This window comes from Chlorella variabilis (genome assembly GCF_000147415.1).
Source record: "Chlorella variabilis unplaced genomic scaffold CHLNCscaffold_25, whole genome shotgun sequence".
NCBI lineage: Eukaryota > Viridiplantae > Chlorophyta > Trebouxiophyceae > Chlorellales > Chlorellaceae > Chlorella > Chlorella variabilis.
The window spans coordinates 126,710-150,762 of NW_005435063.1; the positions used below are offsets into that span (position 1 = coordinate 126,710).

The 24,053-nt window shown below is 69.7% G+C and overlaps 6 protein-coding genes across 6 annotated transcripts in view; 3 read left to right on the forward strand and 3 right to left on the reverse strand.

Moving 5' to 3' along the window:
* Positions 1-2,345, forward strand: part of CHLNCDRAFT_37081 (hypothetical protein) — a gene marked incomplete at its 5' end in the record, with an annotated part of 6,114 nt that extends 3,769 nt beyond the window's left edge. Inside the window, 5 exons of the mRNA XM_005843930.1 lie at positions 213-304; positions 541-812; positions 1,033-1,163; positions 1,372-1,617; positions 1,761-2,345. Of these exons, the coding sequence (XP_005843992.1) occupies positions 213-304; positions 541-812; positions 1,033-1,163; positions 1,372-1,617; positions 1,761-1,865 (846 nt within the window). The 3' untranslated portion in view covers positions 1,866-2,345. The remainder of the gene's footprint in view (positions 1-212; positions 305-540; positions 813-1,032; positions 1,164-1,371; positions 1,618-1,760) is intronic.
* A 1,568-nt stretch (positions 2,346-3,913) lies between these two features.
* On the reverse strand, positions 3,914-5,402 carry CHLNCDRAFT_139479 (hypothetical protein; the record flags this gene model as incomplete). The annotated part of the gene is made up of 5 exons (XM_005844018.1): positions 3,914-4,068; positions 4,199-4,330; positions 4,724-5,029; positions 5,134-5,217; positions 5,393-5,402. The coding sequence occupies 5 exons, from the start codon at positions 5,400-5,402 to the stop codon at positions 3,914-3,916; spliced, it is 687 nt and encodes a 228-aa protein (XP_005844080.1).
* A 308-nt stretch (positions 5,403-5,710) lies between these two features.
* On the reverse strand, positions 5,711-7,534 carry CHLNCDRAFT_16948 (hypothetical protein; the record flags this gene model as incomplete). Its single annotated transcript, XM_005844019.1, has 5 exons — positions 5,711-5,898; positions 6,088-6,314; positions 6,493-6,679; positions 6,901-7,230; positions 7,396-7,534. Coding segments are annotated over 5 exons (1,071 nt in total), but the record flags the coding sequence as incomplete, so codon positions are not given.
* Positions 7,535-9,579: 2,045 nt separating this feature from the next.
* CHLNCDRAFT_56341 (hypothetical protein) lies at positions 9,580-19,337 on the forward strand (the record flags this gene model as incomplete). Its single annotated transcript, XM_005843931.1, has 22 exons — positions 9,580-9,588; positions 12,970-13,010; positions 13,169-13,301; positions 13,379-13,439; positions 13,614-13,823; positions 14,082-14,174; positions 14,303-14,374; positions 14,492-14,579; positions 14,747-14,865; positions 15,069-15,191; positions 15,328-15,368; positions 15,560-15,661; positions 15,918-16,045; positions 16,224-16,442; positions 16,634-16,760; positions 16,942-17,026; positions 17,209-17,266; positions 17,420-17,641; positions 17,852-17,972; positions 18,174-18,260; positions 18,421-18,796; positions 18,960-19,337. 22 exons carry the CDS (start codon positions 9,580-9,582, stop codon positions 19,160-19,162), a joined length of 2,718 nt encoding a protein of 905 aa, XP_005843993.1. The 3' UTR covers positions 19,163-19,337.
* A 415-nt stretch (positions 19,338-19,752) lies between these two features.
* Positions 19,753-23,271, forward strand: CHLNCDRAFT_139484 (hypothetical protein; the record flags this gene model as incomplete). Its single annotated transcript, XM_005843932.1, has 11 exons — positions 19,753-19,765; positions 19,977-20,147; positions 20,323-20,490; positions 20,642-20,719; positions 20,892-20,983; positions 21,136-21,228; positions 21,403-21,568; positions 21,800-21,920; positions 22,109-22,214; positions 22,387-22,473; positions 22,600-23,271. The coding sequence occupies 11 exons, from the start codon at positions 19,753-19,755 to the stop codon at positions 23,269-23,271; spliced, it is 1,767 nt and encodes a 588-aa protein (XP_005843994.1).
* Positions 23,272-23,465: 194 nt separating this feature from the next.
* The window catches only part of CHLNCDRAFT_56342 (hypothetical protein), a 3,190-nt gene continuing 2,602 nt past the window's right edge, over positions 23,466-24,053 (reverse strand). Inside the window, exons 7-8 of the mRNA XM_005844020.1 lie at positions 23,815-23,981; positions 23,466-23,667 (exon numbers count right to left, since the gene is read on the reverse strand). Of these exons, the coding sequence (XP_005844082.1) occupies positions 23,620-23,667; positions 23,815-23,981 (215 nt within the window). The 3' untranslated portion in view covers positions 23,466-23,619. The remainder of the gene's footprint in view (positions 23,668-23,814; positions 23,982-24,053) is intronic.

The window sequence follows — 24,053 nt, forward strand, 5'->3', positions numbered from 1 at the left end:
TTTTTCGGTGGTGGGGGGGAGGCGTGTGGGGCGCCGCGCTGCCGCTGCGCCTTCGGGGTCCCGCCCGCCCTCCTGACCACCCCCCTGGCGGCGTGCTGTGCCTGCTGTGCCCTACTGCTGTGCCCTGCTCCGCGCCGCCGGGACACCCTGCCTCACCTGCCTGCCTGCCCGGCCGGGGCCTCCCCCTCCCCCTTGCCGCCGCCCCCCCGCAGGACGGCCAGTTCCTCAACGGCCACGACCTGTTCCTGAAGCGCGTGGGCGCCGCCTACCACGCCTTCATCGACGAGTTTGAGAAGGGCAGCAGGTGGGGTGGGGTGGGGGGGCTCTGGGGAGGGGGCTGGCAGGGCTGGGGCCCAGGGGTGTCCTCAACAGCTACCCGGGCGTCGCCAGGGGTGCTGCGCTGCGCTGGGGTGACTGGGTTCCCCCTGCTGGCCCTGCCCTGTCGCGCTGCCTGCCCTCCCCCTCCTCACGCCGCCACGCCTCCACCTGCCTCACCCCGCTACCCACCCCCCACCCCCACCCCTGCCTTCCCCCCTGCAGGACCAAGTGCATGGAGGACCTGCAGAGCACCACCCGCTACGTCACCTGGTCCCTGCACACCAAGAGCCGCTCCTCCCTCAAGGCCATGCTCAGCAAGGTCACCGCGCCCAGCGGCGCGCAGGCAGGCTCCGGCGCCAAGGGCAGCGCCTCCGCGGGCGAGGCGGGCGGCAGCGGCGCCACCGCCGACTTCCTGGAGAACACGCTGTGGAACCGCACGCTGGGGGCGATGAGCGAGGAGATTGTGGCGGCGCTGGTTTGCCAGATCTTCGAGGGTGAGCTGGCGGCAGGGGCGGGGTAGGCGGACAGGGCGCCTGCGGGGCTGGGGCTGGCCTGGGGAGCCGTATATGTAGTCAACTGGGCTGGGAGCAGGGCACAGGGAGCGCCCATGCCCGGCCTGTAAGTTGGCCATCTGCTGCGATGCGCGCCGCTCTGCCCGCCGCTCACCAGCCCGCCTGCTGTGTTCCCCGCCGCGCGCCGCCCCCTGCCCCGCAGGCATCCGCGACCACTTCGTGCAGAGCGTGGAGCTCAAGTTCAACTGCTTCTTCCTCATGCCCATCATCGACACCTTCCCCACCCGACTGCGGGAGGAGCTGGAGAGCGCGTACGATGAGGACCTGGATGAGGTGTGTGTGTGTGGGGCAGGGGGTGGGTGGCTGTGGGAGGAGGAGGAGGGGGCTGCCTGCTCAACCGTGCGCATGTGCGGCGGTGGTTGACTTTAAGAGCGCCAGCCTGAGGTGGCCGGGAGGATGCCTGACCGGCGGCCGTGACGGCTGTGTGGTGCCCACGTGCCTGCCCCCACGCCCCACCCCCGCCCCACGCCATCCCGCGCAGGTGTTTGACGTGGCCGCGGTGCGCGCCGCGCTGGAGCAGCGGCTGAAGAGCCTGGAGCTGGAGCTGCACCAGGTGGAGCGCCTGCAGCGCAAGTTTGCCATGATCCACTCCACGCTGGCGCAGCAGCAGAGCCACGGCGCCAAGGGGGACCCCGACACGCCCAAGCTGCGGCAGAGCGAGGAGAACCCGCTCAACATGAGCATGCGCAGCAGCCTGCCGGGGGGCGGGGCGGCGGCAAACCTCAAGGTGTGTGGGGGCCAGGGGCGGCACACGCCTGCCCGCGCATGCCGCATTCGTGCCGCGCCTGCCTGCCGTGCCGCTGCTTCTGCCGATGGCAGCCTGGGCTGCTCGTCCCTCGTGACCACGCTGCCCGCCTGGCTGCTGCGCAGGCATCCCAAGAGCTGGGCAAGGCGGCCACCAAGCTGGCCTCGCTCGACCTGAACAAGAGCGGCGCCGCGGCGGCTGCCCGCGGTGTGCTGTCCAGCATGCGGTGAGGCAGGCGGCTGTTGGCGTGGAGCCGGCGGCAGCCAGCTGGTGCTGGCTGGCTCGCCCAGCCACCAAGACCGATGAGGTTGATTGAACTTATGTGTCTATGACCGCTTGTTTCTGTTTTCGCCGCGACAACGTAGCACCGTATCAGACCCGACTTGACAGCCTGGCATGGTGTTCGCCGTCGATTAGATTGGAGCCCCTGCATGGTGCCTGTGACGACTTGCTTGACCCGTTGACGTGCCTCCTCTTCTCCTTGCTTGACGGCGCTGCCGCGCGCGGCGCTCAGTGTGAACTCCTTTGTATTGATCTCTACTCACTCGCTCTCAACGCACTTCTTAATTTGCTAGTTGGGTGCCTGCCTGCCGCCATTCCTCGGCCAATCGTTCCTTTGCTCCTGGCATACACTGCGGTGCATGCTGCCAGACCGGCATCCTCTCGTGTTTTCTCATGTCAAGCACCAAACCTTGTAAGCACCCGTGAATGCTCTGCGCCAGATGTCCCCAACTTACATCCCAGCTGACACCTTGCACAGCAGCCAACAGTTGCACAGCATATATACCAGGCAACAGCTGCCACGCCAGGGTGTTGGCGGCGGCGGGCGGCGGCGGAATTGCCAGCGGGGCGCACTGCGACACTGTTGAGAATTGAGATCCAACTGCACCGAGGGCCCCTTTATCCACTCACTGCATCCTTGTGACCCTTGTGTGACCCCTGTTTGGAGAGCTCCAGCTCCAAAGTCCAATTTTGGCAGCCCTGAAAATAATGGACAGGGCGGTAGAGGCGGCGCGCCAGGGCGATCTGATCTTCTTCTCTTCCTTGCCTGAAGATCAATTGGCTGCGCTTGTCACCCAGAAGGACGAGGATGAAAGAAGCCTCTTGCACACGGCCTGTGCAAGCAGCAACCCGGCCCTCGTTCAGTACCTAGCAGACCAACCAGGGGCCAAAGGGCTCGTGAATGCGGCAGACGAAGAGGTGGGCGTCCGCCCGCCCGCCGCCCGCCGCCGCCGCCTCTGCCATCCCCTGCTGCGGCTTTGCTTGTGAGCTGCAAAGGCAACGCCCAGATCCGCTCATCGTATGACATGCCCACCTGCCGATGCAATGCGCTTGCCCCGACTCCAGGGCTGGACGCCCCTGCACACCGCCACCTCGGCAGGGCAGGAGGCGACTGCCAGGCTGCTGGTCTCGCTGGGGGCCGACGTGAACGCCGCCACGCAGCAGCAGCGCACGGCCCTGCACTACGCCTGCAGCAAGGGGCTCGCGGCGCTGGCGAGCCTGCTGCTGCAGAGCGGCGCGCAGAGCGGCTGCCGCGACGTGCTGGGGGACTCGCCGCTGCACCGCGCCGCCAGCATGGGAAGAGTCGACGTGATGCGGGTGCTGCTGGCTGGGGGCAAGGCCAAGCTGGATGCGCGGAACAAGGAGGGCGCCACCCCGCTGCTGCTGGCGGCCATAGGAGGCCACCAGGCGGCCGCCCTGTTCCTGGCCGCCCAGGGCGCGGATGTGGAGGTGGGTGCAGGGGGGCGCCCGCCCCGGCCTGGGCACGTGCACACGGGCGCACAGCTTAGGCAGCCGCCTGCGTGCGACCTGGGCAGCCTCTGACCGGTCACAGTGGACGGCGTGGCGAGCTGCGCCTGCCGCCCCCTTGGCTGCTGCATGCATGCATGATGCGTGGCCTCCTGTGAGGCGCGCCCTGGCCCAGCTGTCCCTCCCCTCACCCCGGAACCCAACACGACCCGACCCGACCCGTGCAGGCCGAGGACATCGAGGGGCAGACGCCCCTGGGTGCTGCGGCAGCGCACGGCAAGCTGCGGGATGGGATGGCGGCCATAGCCAAGGGGGAGATGACGCTAGACGACTTCATGATTGAGTGACGCTCTGCTGTCACCCATTTGTGGATGCACTGCTCTGTTGCCACCGCATTCAATGCAACAGGGAGTCTGGAGTGCACATGCGGTCAAGCAGAGGGAGGGTGCGACAGCCCGGGGTCATTGCTGCACGGCTATGCATGCTGCCTGCACGCCCGCCTGCCTGCTTGCCCGCCTGCCCGCCCGCCTCACAGCCGGTCGGGGAAGCCGGCGGCGGCGGCCCCCGAGTTGAGGATTGCAAACGAGTCGGCTGCCTTGCGGAAGGCGGCCACGTGGCCGCCCCACCGCTCCTCCGCGCTCTGGCAGTTGAGCGTGTACAGCAGGCCGTTGCGTGCCGCGTACACTGCGCGGCAGCAGGGCGCGGCAGACAGCGCTTCACAGGGGCGCCGGGAGCGACCCGCTTGCCCACCAACCCAGCCAGCCAGCCGTTAGTCGGCGGCCCTGGCCTCTGATCCAGCCCCACACCCCCCCACCTGACAGGTTGTGGCGGTAGAAGCGCTCCGACCTTACAGTGAACTCCTGCCAGTAGTACAGCTCGCCGCCGGCGTCCCGCCGCTCCCCCGCGCCCAGCAGCACCGCCGTGCGCCCAGACCCCTCCGGCGCCACTGCACGCACGCGGGCGGGCGGGCAGGTTGGCGGGCAGGCGAGATCTCTGTTCGGCTGCGCAGGCAGCAGGGAGGTGGCGGGCTAGAGGGTGGCGCGGGGTTGATGCGGCGGCTGGTTGCCCCCAGGCCCCTGCCCGCGCCCCGGGCTGCCGCCGCGCGCCTGTGGTCTCCAGGAAGCGAGCCGCCGCCTCCTGGGGGCTGCCCATCTGGCGCAGCGCGAAGCCGTCGCGTATGGGCGCCACCACCACAGATATGTTCTCCTCACCTGCGCGCAGCGGCCAGCAGGGGGGCGAGGCGGCAGCTGGGCGCAGGGAGGGCGGCGGGCACGGCCAGGGCAGGGCATGCCGTGACGCGCCATGTAAACAACAGGCCGCATGCACGCGCAGCCCGCACCGGTGCTGCCCGGCGGCCCAAACGCGGCCGCGGGCTCGGGCGCGCCCTGCCGCCGCGCCCGCGCGCGGCTCAGCGAGGGTGGATCCAGCGCCGCCTCGCGCTCGATGCGCTCGGCGTACCGCCTGTACAGCGTCTGGTCGGCAAGCCAGCGGGCGGGGTACAGGAAGGTGAAACCGTTCTGGGCGTCCAGGCAGCGGCGGGAGCCGCCCACCGGCACCAGCACATCCAGGTTGGTGGCTCCGGCCAGCTTGCCGCCATCCAGGGACAGCAGCCAGGAGGTGACGCCAAACAGGTTGCCGCCCAGCACTGCAGCATTGGAAAGCGCGTGGGCGGTGCCAGCGGGTGAGATGTGTGGCCGGCGCAGAGTGGCATGTGCAGGCTGGGGCTGTGTGGAGCCACCGGCTGCTCACCGATGGCTGTTGCCGACAGGCCACTAATGACTAGCCTCCGGGCTGGAGGCAGCCTGCCGCCGTAAACCACCACGCCAGCAGGGTCTGACAGGGGGTTGGGAGGGAGCGGCGGCGGCTGGCTGGCGGCGGCGGCTGGCGGCGGCGGCGGCTGGGCCTGCCCTGCATCATTGCTGTCAGGCCCGCCTTGCTCTTGTGAGCGTATCGCTGTCAAGACTCTTCGGGAGGGCCACTGCCGCTGCTGCCGCGAGCTGTGTGGGACAGTGAGCCATCGCTGCTGTGCGTAGCCTGCCAAGGCGGCCATTTGGGTCGAGCAATATGTATGATCAACAAGTCAGGAGGAGGTGCCCCCCGCTCCAGGCTTGGGCGAAAAGTGGCACCGCTGGCGCCATGTCGCCGGCGGGCTTCCCTGTGTGTTTCTCCTGCCGGCATGAACACCAAGCAGAATTGCACAATGAATGCGCATAAATGATCGATTAAACATTTAAAAAGCAATGCCTACTTGGAAACAGCGGCGGCAGGCGGCGCCGGGCTGTCACCGCCGCGCTGCGGGGATCTGCAGCAGGCCCTCCCGCGGCGGGATGACAAAGTCGGGTGTGATCTGGCCCACGGCCGAGGTGCCCAGCAGCGCCATGCTCAGCTCCAGCTCGGAGCGCAGCATCCCCACCGCCTCCTCCACGCCCCGCTGCCCCCCCAGCGTCAACGCCCACAGCAGCGGCCGCCCCACCAGCACCGCGCTGGCGCCCAGGGCCAAGCACTTGATCACGTCTGCAGGGGGCGGAGACGGTGGGGAGGGGCCGGAAATAGGCACCCTGTGGGGTCAGCCTGGCACGCCCAGGCGCAGGGCCGGCGGCCGCTGATGGCGCACACATGCAGCACGCATCGCGGCGCCCCACAGCAGGGCGGCAGGGGCAGGCGGCCCCGAGCCCCGGCCTGCACGCCCACCACACCACGCACCCGTCCCTCGCGTCACGCAGCCATCCACCAGCAGCGGCACGCGCCCCGCCACCGCCTCGGCCACCGAGGGCAGCATGTCGATGGCGGCGGGGGCGTAGTTGAGCTGCCGGCCGCCGTGGTTGCTCAGGATGATGCCATCCACGCCCAGCTCCACCGCCCGCCGCGCGTCATCGGGGGCTAGCACCCCCTGCAGACACCCACGGGTGGGTGTGGGCCGGGGCAGAGGGCTGTCAGGAGGCTACGAGCCAAAGCCTCGGCTGGTGGGCTGTGCTGCGCTGCGCTGACGCAGCCGAGGAGCTGAGGGGGCGAGAGCAAGCAGCGGCGGCAGCGGGCATGCCAGCAGCGTCGGCAGCGGCAGCGGCGTGGCGCCTCGCCTTGATGAGCAGCGGCAGCGGGGAGATGGACTTGAGCCAGGCGATGGCGCCCCAGTCCAGGCGCTGGTCAAAGAGGTCGGAGAAGTGGCGCCCAAACTTGGAGCCCTCCGCTTCCACGCCCTCCGTGGTGGCCGCCGCCCGCGTCAGCATCTCCAGGTTCTTCATGCTCAGGTGCGGCGGCAGGCTGTACCGGTTGCGGTCGTCGGCCTCGCGGTGGCCTGCGGCCGGCGGCAGCAGCGGGCGGCGGGGCCCGGGACGTGTAAAAAAAGGAGTTGGGGGCGCCTGGTCGATCAGGAGACCGCCAAGGCGCTGCACCACTCATCCAGCGCGCCGGCGCTGACAAGGCGCCGCCGCATCCCCCTACCACCACCCCAGACAAGCATGCCCGGGCAAATGGCAGCCAGCAGGGCGTGCCTGGCTTGCTGCTGCTGCGCCTCACCCAGGCGCGGCGCGTCCACCGTGACCATCAGCGCGCGGTACCCCAGCGCCGTCACCTCCCGCACCATCCACTCCGTCACATCCCGCCGCTTCATCACATAGATCTGGAACCACAGGTTGGGGTCGGCCCCCGCGCCGCCGCCGCCGCCGCCGCCGCCGCGGACCTGCACCGCCTCGGCCACCTCCTGGATGGAGCTGGTGGCCATGGTGGAAAGGATGTAGGGCAGCCCGCAGGCGGCCGCCGCCCGGGCCATGGCCAGCTCGCCGTCGGGGTGGCACAGCCGCTGCTGCGCCATGGGCGCAAAGAGGATGGGGGCGGACAGCGCCTGGCCTGCACGCGCGCCGGCGGCCAGGCTGGCGTGGGCATGCCTGCCCAGCAACGCACACCGAAAGGGCAGGGAGCGGGCAGCCGGGGCCGGCGGGTGGAGACGGCGTCTCATACACCAATGCTGCGCATGTCAGCCGTCGCCTGCCTCCCCACACACGCCCATCTCACCCAGCAGCACCGTGCTGGTGTCCACAGCTGACACATCCACCAGCACGCGCGGCAGCAGGCGGTAGCGCCTCAGGGCCGCCGCATTCTCCCGTAGCGTCCATTCGTCGTCTGATCCGCCAGCATAGTATCCGTATGCCTGCAAGCATGATGTGTGCACAGCACACACTGGCTGGGGCAAGCAGCAATGCCGCAAGCTGAACATGGTGCCGCCGGCTTGCTCTGCATTGCTTGCTGCTGCCACACCTGGGGGGTCAGAAGGGGCTTGGCATCTACCTCCAGCTCATCTAAATTACTGTATCGCGATGGCAAGCCCTCTGCCTTTTCTCCAGCCACAGTGCTAGCCACTGCAAGGCCACGCGGCGGGCGGCAAGGCTCTAGCGCGGCGGCGTCTGGGCCGCCGGCGCCAGCGGCCCAGCCCCTTATGCGCTGCAACGCAGCTCGTCCCACCGCCCTGTGCATCAACAGCGGCTGCGCTGGAACCGAAGCAGGACGGCCGGCAGGGTTTGCGACGCTCAACACACAACCCGGCAGAAGGGCTCTGTCTCTATTGTGCAAAGCTCACTTGTTGCTGTTGTTGACTGATGGCGCATAACTTACTCTGTGGCTGAACCCTGCTCTTATTTTACCCAGACAGGTGGCGTGCCTGGCTGGCGGCTGGCGCCAAAGCCCTTGCAATAGCAAAGCAAAGCAGCTGAGCCAGGAGGGCTTCCCCTGCCCGTGAACCTTTGGGACCCCTGCAGAAACGAAGGTCAGTTTAATGTACGACACAGGTGCAGGTTAATCAGCAGCTCTCTTCGGTCTTTGTGGTCGCACCAGGCCGGGGGCGCCACGGCGCCGCGACGAAGCGCAGGCTTCTGAGCCCGAACCATGGGACATCACTAGCACCTTCGACTAGCGCTTACCAGACATACTTCAAGACTAAATTGAGCAGATGGGCCGACGAAAGGTGCCCGCGAACCGCATTGTTGGGGCGGGCATGCATGGGCGCTGGGCGCATGGGCGGCGGCCGCCCAGGGACTGCACATGCATGCCTCTACATGCCGCATTGTCGATCGGCGGCTCGCTTTAGCTGAACACTGCCCCCTAACCTCATTTCAGAGCTGTGCGCACCGCCGGATAACGCAAACACCCAACATGGCTTACGCTTGCCTGCAGCAGGTCAGCGTGCAGGCCCAGGCCGCGCATCGTACCCCGGCACGCCCGATGTCAGTGATGGCAGTGCGCAGCGGCCGTGTCGCAGCAGGTATGCGGGTGACGGCATCCCCGACTTTGCGTTGGTCAGAGCGACCCACACGGCTGCTCTTCGCGTCCCTCCCTCTTCCTGGTGACGCCCCACCACTGACGAGCCAATGTGCCGCTGTCCCCCGCCTGCCCTGCCAGCAGCCCCCGTGCCGTCGCGGCAACAGCAGCGGCGGCGGCGGGCGGCCCCCGCACGGGCAGAAGCCGCGGGCGGCGCGTACGAGGGCAGCCTCGTTGGCACGGGCATGAAGTTTGGCGTGGTGGTGGCCCGCTTCAACGACCTGGTCACCAAGCTGCTGCTGGAGGGCGCCATGGGCGCCTTCCACCGCCACGGCGTCGCCGCCGCAGACGTCGACGTGAGCTGGCGCCCCTGCAGGCCTTGTGCCCCTGCAGGGCCTGGCAGCACGGCAGGCAGCAGGGCACAGCAGCAGCAGCAGCAGCAGCAGCATGGCGAGGTACACACGCAGCAGCTGCGTAGAGGGCCAGCCGGCCAGCCGGCGTCTGCCCGCCTGACGCGGCGGCGCTGCGTGCGTGCCAACCTCCCCCTGCCTGCAGGTTGCCTGGGTGCCGGGCAGCTTCGAGCTGCCGGTGGTGGCCAAGTCCATGGCCAAGAGCGGCAAGTACGACGGAGTGGTGTGCATCGGCGTGGTGGTGAGCCCGGCAGCTGCGGGGGGGTCGCCCAGCTGGCACCTGCCCCTGTGCCCTCCCTGTGACCCCTGCTCCCTCCCATCTGCCACCTCTTGCTGGCCGCCCGTTTCCCCGCTCCCCTTTGCGCCCCTCGCCTGGGCCCCCTGCCCTCACCCCTGGCCTCCCCTGCCCGTGCGACAGGTGCGGGGCGCCACCGCGCACTACGACGCCGTGGTGGGCGGCGCCACCAGCGGCGTGCTGGGCGCCTCCACCGACAGCGGCGTTCCCGTCATCTTCGGGGTGCTCACCTGCGACACGATGGAGCAGGTGCGGGGGCGCCTGGCGGGGAAGGGGAGGAAAGCGTGGCGGCGGCGGTGGTGACAGCGGCGGTGGCGTGGCAGGCATGGTGGCCAGGGTACCGAGCGTGGTGGCGGTGGTGGCGGCGGCGGGTGTTCTGTGTGGGTTAGGGGAGAGTGGAGGATGGACACAGGCAGCAGCTGTCTGGAGGCGGTTGGTTGGGTGTTTGCTGACGCGTGTCCTGCCTGAGGCGCTGCCGCCGCCCCTGCCTGCCTGCCGTGCAGGCGCTGGACCGCGCGGGCGGCAAGGTGGGCAACAAGGGCGGCGAGGCGGCGGTGACCGCGGTGGAGATGGGCAGCCTGATGCGGGACCTGCGGGCGGCCGGCAAGGCGGCGCAGCCCTGGTAGGGCGCTGCGCCCAGCTGGCTGGGCAGCACCCGCTGCCACCCTGGCCTGTAAGCGCCTGTGCTGGCCATGGCAGCGGGAGGAGTTACAGTTACAGGCGCCTGGCAAGTGCGCTCAGCAAGAGGGGGGTGGTTTGGAGAGTGGTGAGCCCGCCGTTGTACATGGCGGTGGTGGAGGAACAGCGGCTGGCAGTGGCACCTACTGCTGCAGCGCCCGCAGGATGCTGTCTGCCAGCATCTCCACGGGTACCTGCAGCGTCATGAGCGCACACCTGAGGTGCAGCTGCTCCACGCTGGCAGTACCGCCCTCCTTGGGCCCCGCCGCCTGCTTGGCAGCTGCCGCCATGCCCCTGACCAGCAGCGCCGCGCGCCCAAACAGCCCCAGCCTGCCGCCGCCCGCCGCGGGCTGCTGGCCTGCTGGCACGGCGCCGCCGACGCCAGGTGGCGCGTAGCTGGATACCGCCACGTCAGCAGCGCCCCTGCCGGCGGGGCCCCGCATCGTGACGCGGGTGGTGGCCAGCGGCTGCGCCTCGCGCTGCTGTGCCTGCTGCTCTCCCCTGGCTGCAGCTGCCGCAGCCCGCAGCACCTGCCGCACAGGGTCCCCTGCCAGCTGGCTACCCAGTGCTGCTGTGAGCTGCTTGTGGCTCACATACCCCGAAAACACGGTCGCCTGCTCCGCCCTGGCATCAGACCTGGCGCTCAGCCAGGTGGACCCGCTGCTGCTGCTCCTGCTGCTGCTACGGCGGGGCTGCGAGCCCCCCGCCTGCTGCCGCGACAACGTCAGTCCTGCCAGCTGCGCTGCCGCAGCGTCGGCCGTGCCTGCTGCCTCTGCCCCGCCGCCGTCGCTGCCGGCAGTGCTCGCTGCCCGCGCGGCCGGCAGGCGCCAGGAGGCCGACACGTCTGCATGCAGCAGCACGCAGTAGCAGTCTGCCGGCTGGCGCAGCACCTGCGCAGGTAGCAAGGGGGGCACAGCAGGTGCAGAAAGTCCTCATGCTTTGCTGGCATGCCGGCAGGCCGTCAGCAGGAAGCCACCCTTCCTCTCACACAAACACCTGCCCCGCATCTGCCATCATCACCACTCATTCACAGCCACCAATCCACACCCCAGACCAGAAATTCGCACCTGCGACTGGAAAGCGTCGTCGCACGTGTCCACCGCAAAGCAGATGTCAGGGTATGAGGACTGCGGCCGCCCCTCGTCAGACCGGCTGTTGTCCAGGTTGACAGGCACATGGCTGCGGCGCCATGCGGGCGGGCAGGTAGGGAGGGGTCGGGGGTGGCGAGCGTGTGGGGGGAGCAGGCACTGGCAGAGGGCAGCATGGGCCCGCGGGCGAGGCCCAGGCAAGGCAGGCGAGCGAGTGGCCGCCGCCGCTCTGGGCGCAGCTGCGGCCATTCGCTGGTGCGCTTGCTGCATGCGATTGCCGGGCGGGACAAGAGGCCAGGGCTGCTGCGCTGCCCTCACCTGGGCGAGGCGTGCACCACCTTGGTGACCTGGTGCACAGCCGAGGCGGCGCCGCTGGCGGCAGGCTGCGTGCTGGTGCCGCCGCCGCCGCCGGTGCCGCCGGGTGGGCCGTCCACAAACGCGCTCAGCAGCTCCGCATCCTCGGCAGTCACCACGGACAGGCGGTACGCTGACTGCAGTACGACCATGAGCAGCACAGAGGCGCGCCAGTCCACCTGCGCCGCCTTGCTGCTGGCGGCGGCGGCAGCGGGCGCCCCCCCGGGCTCCTCCGTCGCCGCGGCCAGGTCTGGCGGCAGCGCGGCCTGCTTGGCCTGGCGGCGCCGCACGATGAGGCGGGTGCGGGCCAGCACCGCTGCCTCGTCTGTCAGAGCGAAGAAGAGCAGGTCGTCGGCTTGGTGGGGGCGCAGGCGGGCGATGGAGGGCGGGCACTGGCAGAACTGCGGGCCGGGAGGGCAGCCGGGCGAGTCGCGGCAGGGCGGTGGGTGACAGCTGGGGCTCTGTGTGGGCCAGTCAGGCTCGATCTGGCATGCTGACCACCACACAGAGGTGCAGGCGCTGCGCTGCCGTGCGCAGGAGCAAGTAGGTGGAAGGCAACAGGCAGGCGGGCAAGGGGGGCGCGCGTGCCGACCGGGAATGGCTGCCCAGGCGCCCAGCTCTCACCAGGATCTCATAGGCGATCTGCCACTGCTGCTGCGGCCACACGCTGCACCCAGTCTCCCCCGGAAGCTGCGCGGTCGTGGACTGGCTCTCCAGCACCACCCAGCCGTTGCTGTCCGAGGCGGCGCCGCCGCCGCCGGCGGTGGCGTCGCTGGCGCTGCCCAGGTGCACTGCCGACTGCCGCTGCACCTCGGACAGAGTTGCAATGTACAGCTCCACCGTGGGATCGGTCATGCTGGTGCTGTGGGGGCCCCGGGCAGGACTTGCGATCACGCGGCGGTCAAGAGGAGGACCTCAGAGGCGGGGCATGTCTCGGCAGCAACGTGCAGCGCACGCAGGTACGAAGCGACACTACAGGGGCTGCCAGCGGGCCCACACCTCGGTAGAGGGAGAGGCCCAGCACGCAGCAGGGCCCAGCCGGATGGGTCTGCGCACCACACGCCATGCCGATCTTGCAATTGCCAGTGCTCAAGCTTCCAGCTGCCCCTCTTTCCGCCCAGTCGCTCCAAGCACTGCCACACCGGCACCCTTTCGGGCCAGCCATATGCTACAGGGCTGAGCCACCCAGCTCATGAATGCATGTGCTGCTAGGTCGCTGCTGAGTGTCTGCAGAACCCTCTGGCGCGCCCAGCCCAACATGCCGGCCGCACTGTCGCAGCACAGCCTCAGGCCAGGGCGCCTGCCCTTTAGGTTGGCAGCACTGCGGCGCAGCTCAGCAGGCTGCCATCTAGGCAATGCGCTAGGCGGCAGGCAGCAGGGGCTGCCCACAGCGGCACCGCAGCGGCAGCGGGAGCGGCGCCTGGCGGCGGCCGCCGCCAGCAGCACGGCAGAGGCAGAGCCGCAGGCGGCTGCGCCCTCGCCCAGCCCGCTGCGCAAGGAGCTGCCCAAGAGCTTCGATCCGGCGGCCAGCGAGGAGGCGCTGTACCAGTGGTGAGAGGTGGCGGCTGGCTGGGCAGCCAAAGCAGGCCCCCGCAGCTCTGCTCTCGTCGTGCCGCGCACCACAGCGCCTGCCTGCCCGCGTGCCTGCCCGCCTGCCTTGGGCCCACCGCCGCCCCTCCATCCTGTGCCGCCTGCCTGCGCCAAAACAGGTGGGAGAGCAGCGGCTACTTCAAGCCCGACGAGTCGGCAGCGGGGGAGCCTTACGTCATCTCCATGCCGCCCCCCAACGTCACCGGCAAGCTGCACATGGGACACGCCATGTTTGTCACGCTGCAGGCAAGCGTGGGGGCGTGTGCGGGCGCGGCGGCGTGCATGGCTGCACGCAAGGCCAGGTGTGATCGTTGTTGTGGTACCTGCAGGACATCATGACGCGGTACCAGCGCATGCGCGGCAGGCCCACCCTCTGGCTGCCCGGCACAGGTGCGGGCGGCAGGCCGGCGGCGCCGCTGGCCCGCCGACTTGCGCCTGCCATGCGCTCCTCCACCCCCCGCCCGGCGGACCGCCAGCGGGCGTGCCTACTCTTGCCTCCTCTCTCGTTTCCCTTGCCACCAAGCACGCCGCCTGCCTTCCTCTGCCTTGTCCCTGCTGCCGCAGACCACGCCGGCATTGCCACCCAGATGGTTGTGGAGAAACAGCTTGCGGCCGAGGGGCGGGACCGGCGCAGCCTGGGGCGGGAGGCCTTTGAGGCGGAGGTGTGGGCCTGGAAGGCGCAGTACGGCGGCTTCATCACGCAGCAGCTGCGCCGCCTGGGGGCCTCCTGCGACTGGAGCCGCGAGCGGTTCACGCTGGATGAGGGGCTCAGCGGTGAGGCGGGCAGGGGCTGCAGCGGGGAGGGAGGGCTGAGGGGGGCAGCAGGGGGTGCAGTGTGTGTGGTCTGGTGTGCGTGGTGGTGGTGGTGGGGCGAGGGATGGTGGTGGAGTGCCTACGGGCGCTGGAATCCAGCGGCAGGCAGGGGTGTGGGGGCACCGCTCCCAGCAGGCCTACTTTGCCCACCTGCCATCTCTTTGCACCTCCCCACCCCACCCCCTCCCTATTCCTCTCCCCCTCCGTCACCTGGCGCAGAGGCCGTGCTGGAGGCGTTTGTGCGGCTGCATGACAAGGGGCTGGTCTACCGCGGCTCATACATGGTCAACTGGTCGCCGGGGCTGCAGACGGGTGGGCGGCTTGGCAAGGCCGGGCGGCAGCAGTTTGTCAGTGGTGGCGCCTTGCCATTGGCCCACACGGCCTGCACCCACTGCGGGCCACCTCACGCGCCCCTGCCAGCTTCCTCTTGCCCCCTGCAGCCGTGAGCGACCTGGAGGTGGAGTACAGCGAGGAGGCGGGCACGCTGTACTACTTCAAGTATCCGGTGGCGGGTGGGTGGCCCTGGGGAAGGGTGGGGGGTACTGCTGGTGGGATACTGCTGCCTGTGGTGGCGCTGCTGCCGGGGCGCCCGCGCCTGATGGGAGCCGCGTGCTGCTGCCGTGCCGCAGACAGCGAGGAGTTCCTGCCTGTGGCCACCACCCGCCCCGAGACGATCCTGGGGGACACGGCCGTGGCGGTACACCCAGAGGACGAGCGGTACGATACGCCGCCCTCGCTCTCCCCATGCGCCGGATACATGCGCCTCATCAATGCCTGCCCGCCTGCCCGTCCTCCTGCCTGCCTGCACCGTGTGCGCCCTTGCTGTCAGCAGCCCGCTGTGCGCCCCCCCCATGCCACTTACGCACCTGCCTGCCCGCCTGCAGGTACAAGCACCTGGTGGGGCGGGAGGCGGTGGTGCCGCAGAGCGGGCGCCGCATCGCCATCATCGCCGACGAGTACGTCGACCGAGAGTTTGGCACGGGGGCGCTGAAGATCACGCCCGGTGGGTGTGGGCAGGCACCGTGCAGACTGTGGCCCTGAAGCGCTGCTGCCACGCCATGCCTCGCCACGGTGCCGTGCCAGACACGCTCACTGAACAGACCCTCACCATGCTCGCCCGCGCAACCACCGACCACCACCACCGCCACCACCCACCGCTCCTCCCTTCCTTGTTTCCACCCGTTTCTTTCTTTTCTCCCACCTCAGGCCACGACGTCAACGACTACGAGATCGGGAAGCGGTTTGGGCTGGAGATAATCAACATCATGAACGACGACGGCACCCTCAACGCCGCTGCGGGGCCGTATGCCGGCATGGAGCGCTTTGCAGGTGGGCGGGCACTGCTGAGGGCCGGCGGGGTGCCCCAGGGTAGCTGGTGGGCTGTGGGGATGGGTGTGCTGCGAGTGAGCCGCCTGCAGATGTTGACCCCCCCCTCCTCGCCCCTGCCTGCCCTCCCGCCCTGCAGCCCGCAAGCAGCTGTGGGCGGACATGGAGCAGCAGGGGCTGGTGATCAAGCAGGAGCCCTACCAGGCGCGACACCGGGCGCCGGCTGCTCCTCCTGCATGCGCGTCTCTTTGCCCTGCACGCTGTATGCAAGGTTGCCTCCTCCCTCGCCCACCCGCCGTTCCTCCCACCAACCCACCAAGTTACGCCGTGTCCTCCCCCCACCCCCCACCCACCCACCTTGCCGCCCGCAGATGCGCGTGCCTCGGTCGCAGCGGGGTGGCGAGATTGTGGAGCCGCTGGTGCGGGAGCAGTGGTTTGTGCGCATGGAGCCGCTGGCCAAGCCCGCACTGGAGGTGGGCGGCGCCTGTGGCGGTGCCTGTGGCAGCTGTGGGCCCTACTGGTTGCGATTGGGGCTTTGGTGGTTGTGGTCTTGATTGTGGTAGGGGTTGCGTTGGTGTTGGTGGTGGATGGGTTGCCAAGCCGCCGCCTCATCACAGCGCACCATCCTGCCTGCCGAGGCCCGTGTGCTCCCTTCACGTGCCCACCCCCCGCCCTCCCTGCATCGCGCTCATGCGCTGTGCCCCTCCTTGCCACCGCCGCGGCGCGCAGGCTGTGGCCAGCGGTGCCATCCGCATCCTGCCCGACCGCTTTGAGAAGGTGTACAACTTCTGGCTGGACAACATCAAGGATTGGTGCATCTCCCGCCAGCTGTGGTGGGGCCACCGCATACCCGTGTGGTGAGCGGGGTTCCGCTGGCGCCGGGGAGCAGGGTGCAGGATGGAGCGGCGAGGGGTGAAGGCGGGGGTGGGGGCTTTGCAGGGAGGCGGGAGAAGGCGTAGAGGCAGTCGCTCGTGGGCCTCGGGTCCTCACAAGCACACAACACGCACCTCCCACCGCTGCCACCCCTGCGAGCAGGTATGTGTTTGATGACGAGGCGGCGGCGGCGGCGGCGGCCAGCAGCGAGCGGTACGTTGTGGCCAAGAGCGAGGGGGAGGCGCGGGACAGGGCGGTACAGCAGTACGGTCCGGACGTGGTGCTGAAGCAGGAGAGCGATGTGCTGGATACTTGGTTCAGCTCGGGACTGTGGCCCTTCTCCACCCTGGGCTGGCCCAATGCCACGCCCGACCTGGAGCGGTGAGTGCGGTGTGGTGCATCCATTGCTGTGTGCCTGGCGGATCTGGCAAGGGCTCCTCCGTGCATGCCATCAGCGTGCTGCGGCATCGCTTGCCCCTGCTTGCCCTGGCCCCTGCCTCCTGCCTCCCTGCGCTGCCCTGCGACCCTCCCCACCCCGCCTCCCCCGCCACCCCTCGCCACCACCACCGCAGCTACTACCCCACCGCTGTGATGGAGACGGGCCACGACATCCTCTTCTTCTGGGTGGCACGCATGATCATGATGGGGCTGGAGTGCACCGGCAGGCCGCCCTTCCACACAGTCTACCTGCACGGACTGGTGCGCCTGGCGGGGGGGCTTGCTATAGGCTGGGGCTGGCGGGCAGGGGGCAGGGGGCGGGGCCCTGAGGCGCATGGCAATGCACCGGGCTGGGGCTGCGTTGCGAGCTTTGGGTGGCGGAGGCAGCCGAGGTGACGATGCACGTACCGCTGTGTTGTACCGCTGCCCTGTACCGGCGCAGGTGCGCGACGAGAAGGGCCGCAAGATGAGCAAGTCGCTGGGCAATGTGGTGGACCCTGTGGAGACGATACAGCAGTACGGCGCGGGTGGGTGCACGCCATACCGCGCACGCAGGCGTGTGGGCACATCTTTGTGCATTCCCCGCCGGGGCGTGCCGGCGGGGAATCTATCAGTTTCTGGGCCCGTGGGCAGCCTCTGTGATGTGCTGTGCCACCCAGCCCGACCCCTGTGTGTGTGTGCCGCCGCCGCTCCGCCCTGCGCGCCGCAGACGCGCTGCGTTTCACCCTCGCCACGGGCACCTCGCCTGGCCAGGACCTAAACCTCAGGTGGGGGAAGGCGCCAGGCCCTGCTGCCCGGCTGCACACCCTGCTCCTCTCCCTCCACAGCTGGCTGCCTGGTGCCCTGGCTGCCACCGTAAGGACACACGTCGACCGTGCTGCGCCCACGCTGCGCCCGCTGCCCTGCCGCCCGCTTTGCAGCCTGGACCGCGTCAACGCCTCCCGCAACTTCACCAACAAGCTCTGGAACGCCGGCAAGTTTGTGCTGTTCAACCTGGGGGAGGCGGACGACGCCGAGTGGCAGCGCCTGGCCACCGCCGACCTGAGCAGCTCCGCCGCCACGGCCGGCCTGGCGCTGCCCGAGCGCTGGGTGGTGTCGGCGCTGCACCGCGCCGTGCGTGACATCACCGCAGCGCACGAGCGGTGAGCGCGGCGGCTGTGAGGCTGCCTGGATGAAAGCATCAAAGGACCACAGGGGCGGGGCTGGGCCGGGCTGAGCTGGGCTGGGTGCTTTGCCGGGCGACCCCTGGTGCTGCGGAAGCGCCGCATCGCCCGGCTGGCAACTGGCCTGCTCCCTCACGGCCCCCTCGCCGCCCCCTCGCCGCGCCGCACCGCGCCGTCCCCACCCCGCAGGTTTGACTTTGGCGAGGCGGGACGCCTGCTGTACGACTTTGTGTGGAGCGACTTTGCCGACTGGTACATCGAGGCGGCCAAGGCGCGGCTGTACGGGGAGGACGCGGCGGCGGCGGCGCAGGTGGGGCGGCGGCGGCGGCGTGGGAGCGTGCGCGTGTGCGTGTGCATGTGAATGCAAGTCTGGGTGGTGCGTGAGGCACGAGCAGCCGCCTGGGCCTCGCTCCCCTCCTGCCCTCGCCCCTGCCGCCGTCCCATCGCGTGCCCCGAGCCCCCCACCCCGCCTGCTTGCCCCCCCCCGCCCCCCCGCACCGTGTGCCGCCAGACCCGTGCGGTGCTGGTGTATGTGTACGATAAGGTGCTGAAGCTGGCGCACCCATTCATGCCCTTCATCACAGAGGAGATGTGGCAGGTGGGGGTAGGGTGGGGGCGTCGGTGTGGGCCAGGAGTGTGAGATTGGGATGGGTGTAGGCGGTGCAGGATATATGCGGGTGCGTGGATGTGGGGGTGCGCTCAGGAGTGTCGGCCCCGCGCCTCCCGCTCACCGCCAGCCCCGGGCGGCGCACCTGCAGGCCACGCCGCACCAGGGCGCTGCGCTGATCGCGGCGCCCTGGCCCTCGGCCGACGCGGCGGTGGACGAGGCGGCGGCGGCGCAGTTTGAGGCGCTGCAGGCGGCGGTACGGGCGGTACGCAACGCGCGGGCCGAGTACGGCGTGGAGCCTGGGCGCAGGGTGGGGGCCACCTTCCGCGTGGCCTCCCCCGACCTGCGCGCCGCCCTGGCCGCCGAGGCGCCGGTGCTGGCGCTGCTGGCGCGGCTGGACCCCGCCCAGCTGGCGTTTGTGGGGGAGGAGGAGGGCGCGGCGCTAACGGGGCAGAAGGGGCAGATCGAGCTGGTGGTGCGAGAGGGAGTGGAGGCCTTCCTGCCCATGGCGGGCCTCTTCGATGCAGGTGCGGCGGCGGCCCAGCTGGGGTGGGGTGGGGGCGGGGCGGGGCGGGGCCTGCGGCTCAGGATGTGAGGTCAGCCGGTCGCCACGTGAGTGTGCCGCATGCGCCGGCGGCCGACTCGAGTTCCCCCCGTCCCTGCTGCCCTCCGCCTGGCGCCCCGCTGCAGCCAAGGAGATTGAGCGGCTGCAGAAGCAGCAGGGAAAGCTGGAGAAGGAGCTGGCGGCGCTGCAGGGGCGGCTGGGCAACCGCGCGTTTGTGGACAAGGCTCCGGAGCAGGTGGTGGCGGAGGTGCGGGCCGCAGCGGCGGAGGCGGCGGAGCAGCTGGCGATGATCCAGGACAAGGTGGCCAAGTTCAAGGAGCTGGCGTGAAGGCACGCCCGGCAGGAAGCGGCTGGGGAGCGCAGCGGCCAGCGGCGGCGTGCAGAGAGCAGGCGGCGATACTGGGCGCCCGCATGGCGGCGCTTGACTGGTTGCACCTTGTCGAGGATACTGAGCGGGGCACCCAAACGGTTATTCTTTGGGATCTAACACTATCCTCTGCTTCCAGCCTCGCCGCCGCTGGAAGTTGGCTGAGAGAGGCTGCGCAGAGTGTCTCGAGAACATAGCGCCCGAGCCGCCGTTGCCCGGCTGCCGCTGCCCGGCTGGCGCTGCCTGGCTGGGGGTCTGTGCGTGGTGCATAAACCATCTGCTCCTTTGAATAACCACGGTAAAGCGATCAGGAAGGTGCAGGCCTTGGTTGGCCTCTTGTCTTCGCAGTTGGCAGTGCAACTTGTTTTCGACAGCACCCTCATGCGGCGGCGCTAGCTTCAACCTTAAGTAATGGGGCGCAGGAGGCTTTCACCATGGCTGCAAGCCTGGGTCACCAGCATTGTGCTTGCCTCCACTCCTCAACTCACGACAGCGGACAGAGAGCCCACTACGCACACCCTGATTGCAACTGAGTGCAGCCAATACTTCACATGGTGAGCGAGGGTGCCGCGGGGGAGGCCTTGGTGCAAGAGTGCCGCCACCGCCGCCTCGTCGCCTCCCACTGCTGCCGCTTCTCCCCCTCCTGAATGACCCCGTCGCTGCCTGTCCCCTGCTGCAGGCAAATGATCGGTGTGTTCCATTCGCATGGTGTTTAGGGTGCAACTTGTGGCAGGGACGATGCACTCCATTCCCCTCCTGCCGCTGCCACCTGCAGGGATCGTGTATAGCATGCGCAAGGCGGGCATGCCGGGCCCCGTGACCCGCCTCGTGAGCTGCACGCCCGAGGACTGGGAGAGGCTGCCCCAGGCGGACAGGGAGCTGGAGTTTGAGGGTGTGGCCACCCACATGGCGCCATCCTACAGCGTGCACCCCCGCACCGGCGACGGTGCGCCGCTGCGCCGGCGGGGCAGCCCTGCCAGCTGCAGCAGCAACCCCGTCTGCCTGCCGGCTGGCCTGCGGGCCCACCCCGCCACCATCACCGCCGCCTCTGCGCACGCACCCTGCCCGCCTGCGCCCACGGAGCCTGCCGCCCTCCCCTGCTCGCCCTGCCCGCCCCTCAGTCTACCCTGGCATCAACAAGCCGGTGGCGGTGATCGACTGGCTGGCGCACACGGATGTGCGGGAGGACTATGTGCTGGTCATCGATGCAGACATGATCATGAGGCGGCCCGTGCTGCCGCAGGCGAGCGGGCGCTGGGTGGTTTGGGTGCTGGCGGGGCGGGGCTGCGGTCGGCGTGGACCGGCTGCGGTTGATGTTGAGGGGGCGGCACCCCGCAGGCTTTTCTGGTTTCTGGTGCCTGGGGAGCATTGGCGGAGAGAGGGCTGCCCTCTCGCCGCCGCGGTGGGCTGCACCCACCCGGGCTGCCGCCGCTCACGCAGCCTGTGGGCCGGCGCTGGCGCAGGAGCTGGGGGCCGCCCCGGGGACCGCCGTCAGCGGGTTTTTTGGCTACATGGTTGGTGAGTGGCTGCAGGTAGTAGCGTGGTGCTGCTGGCGTGGTGCGCCCAGACAGCAGAAGCGCTTGCTGTCGCCTCTTGGTGCCATGCCTGCAGACTGCGCACTGGGCGGGAGGTCAGCCAGTAGAGGCAACTGCCTGCTGTGCCTGCTGTGCCTGCTGTGCCTGCTGCGCAGGCGTGGAGAATGAGCTGGCGCTGCGCCATGTGCCCGAGGTGGAGCCGCGCCAGGACAGCCTGGCGGGGCCGGTGGGCCGCCGCGGAGACCAGGTGCGCCTGGCTGGCAGGCCGGCAGGCAGGCCAGCGGGCCCGCGCCGCTGCATTTAAGTCACTCCTATGGCGCTGCCCAAGCGCTGCGCAGGCGCCGCGGCTGGCCTGCCCCTGCTCCCACCCCGCGGCCCGCCCCGCGCATCCGCCCGCAGGTGGGCGGCTTCACCCTGATGGAGCGGGAGGACTTGCGGCGGGTGGGGCCCCTGTGGCTGCAGCTGTCCGAAGACGTGCGGTTCGACCCCAAGGTTGGTGGCTTGAGAGGGTGGCGGGAGGGTGGTGGGGTGGCGCGGCTGCAGCTGTGGTGGTGGCGGGGGTCATGCACATGCGCTTGCACAGAGCACCAGCGCAGTTGGAAGTCGGGTGTGTGTGGGAGGGTTGGTGCGCCCCACCACCGCCGCCGCCGCCGCCGTGCCCCGCAGGCCTGGAACCTGACTGGCGACCACTATGCGCGGGAGGGCGAGCGCCCCTGGATCGCTGAGATGTATGGCTACAGCTTTGGCTGCTCGCGGGCGGGGGTGTGGCACCGGGTGCACACCACCGCCATGCTGTACCCAGGGTACGAAGTGGGGCTGGAGCACTTCCAGGGTGAGGCGGACGAGGCTGCACGCAGGGCAGCCAGAGGGCGACGGTGACAGCGGGGCACGCCGGTGGCAGCGATGCCCAGCCCTGCCGCCTTGGGCCGGGCCTTGGGCCGGGCCGGGCAGCGCATGTCGGCGCCGCACGCCCGGTCCTGACGCGCTACCGCTCGCCTCGCCGCGGTACCACCCACCTGACCGCGGTGGTACCGCATGCTGCCCGCCCCGCCGCGCCCCGCAGAGCCGGTGCGCGTCCTGCACTACGGCATTCTGTGGGAGGTGGGCGCGGGCAGCGGCTACTCCTTTGACAAGCACTGGCACTACGACTTCCAGGCCCTGGCATGCCCGCCCTGGAACCTCAGGTGCGCGCGGCGGGCAGGTGGTTGTTGGCAGGTGGTTGTTGGCAGGTGGCGGCAGAGCGGACGCGGCTGGGGTGGGCGGTGTCGTGGCGGGCAGGCGGGCAGGCAGCCCCAGCCCTCGCCCATCGACCCTGCTGCTGGCTGACAGCTGGAAGCTGGCCCGCCGCCCCTGCCGCGCCCCTGCTGCGCAGCTCCAGCCCGCACAGCGCCAAGCGCGGCCTGTTTGCCCACCCGCCGCGCCCCTCCTCCCTGGCCACCACCGGAGCCAGCTTCCTGCGGGACCTGCTGGCCATAGAGGTGCGCCTGCCTGGAAGCTGGGGGGAAGGGGGGCCGCAGCCTCAGCCGCAGGCTTGTGTGCAGTGAATCGAGGGAACCGGTGCCCTTTTGGCGCGGCCTCAGCACAGCTGGATTGCCTGGATTGCCTCACACCGCCGCCTGTTTTCCCTGCTGCTTTGCGCCTGCCCGCCAGGTCATCTCCACCCTGAACGAGGCATTCTGCGACAGGCACCGCAAGGTGTGCCCGCCGTCAGAGGAGCTGGAGCGCGAGTGCGGCACGGTGAGGCGGCGCGCGGCGGGCGGCTGGGTGGCGGGGCGGGTGGCGGGCGGAGTGGCGAGTTGTTTGGCAGGGCAGGAGGCTGGCCTGGCCTGGCCATGAGCGCTGCTGCTGCTGCTGGGCATGCAGGCAGAGGAGATTGCCAGGGAGGTGGCGGCGGCACACGCCAGCCTGGAGATACCTCCAGAGCTGGTACAGCAGGCAGAGGAGGCGGCAGAGGAGCAGCAGGCACAGGCGGCGGAGGCGGCGGAGGAGGCACCAGGCCCCTACCCCTACCATGAGCGGGACATTGTGGCAGAGGGGATAGCGCAGCACCCCGAGCGGCGCGCAGAGCGGGCAGCAGCGGCAGCAGATGCAGAAGATCCGGCATGGGATTCCGAGGCAGCGGCAGAGGCCTACCATGCCGAGGCAGGCGCAGAGGATTGGGACGAGGCAGCAGCGGCAGAGGCTGACCATGGGGAGGCAGGCGCAGACGATTGGGAGCATTCCGAAGCAGCAGGACAGGCCTACCATGGAGAGGCAGGCGCAGAGGATTGGGAGGATTCCGAAGCAGCACCGCCGGCCTACTATGAAGAGGCAGAGGCAGACGACTGGGAGGATTTCCAAGCAGAGGCCGACCATGAGCAGGCAGCGGAAGAGTGGGAGGAGGGCGAGCCGCAAGACGGCTCAGAGTGGGAGACCGCAGAGGAGCGCAGCGTGGAGGGGCTGGCAGAAGAGGACAGCCAGCAGGCGACGCAGTACACGGCGGCAGACGAGGCAGGCACAGGCAGCGACGCTTGTGAACCGCACACCGAGCTGTGACCGTGTCGGCTGCCGCTCCAAGCGCCTCCCTCCGCTGCGCTGCCGCACGCTCGGGCCTCTTGCCAGCGCCTGGCGGTAGCAGGGACCTGTAATATTTGCAACCTAATGGGGGCGGCTCCAGCTTGCTGGAGCCGAAACAAATTGCGGGGGGGGGACAAGGTATGAAATTGGGAGGGCTCACGTATGGCGGCCGCAAGGGACATGCATTGGCTGTGCGGCCGGTGTGGTATCACACGAGGGCGGGCACGCCCAGCTGGAGACACAAAACTGCGGCAGGGAAAACGCCTCCAGCTGGCGGGAGGGACGCAGACCGACCGCCGGCCCACGGCTGGCCTGCCGCTTCCGCCTCTACTGCGTGCTGCCGCCGCTGAGGTGCGGCAGGTAGTTGGCGGCGTTCTGCGTGGCGGCAGGGGGGGTGGGCAGGAGGGTGGCGCCAATACAGTGGTGTGTTGCTATCAGCAGTACTATCGCGCGCACACACACACGCACGCACACACGCCGCACACCACGCGCACGCCGCCCACCCCACCCCACCCCACCCACCATAACGTCCTTGTCTCCGCGCCCGCTGCAGTTGACGACGATGCGGGTGCCGTCTGGCACGGTGGGGCACAGCTTGTCCAGGAAGGCCAGCGCGTGGCTGGTCTCCAGGGCGGGGATGATTCCCTCCAGGCGTGACAGGTCCTGGAACGCCTGCAGCGCCTCCGCGTCTGCGGGGAGGGCGGGGAGGGGCGCAGGGGGGTGCGGATGGGGATGGGAGGAGTGGCGGCACAGGGTTGGGG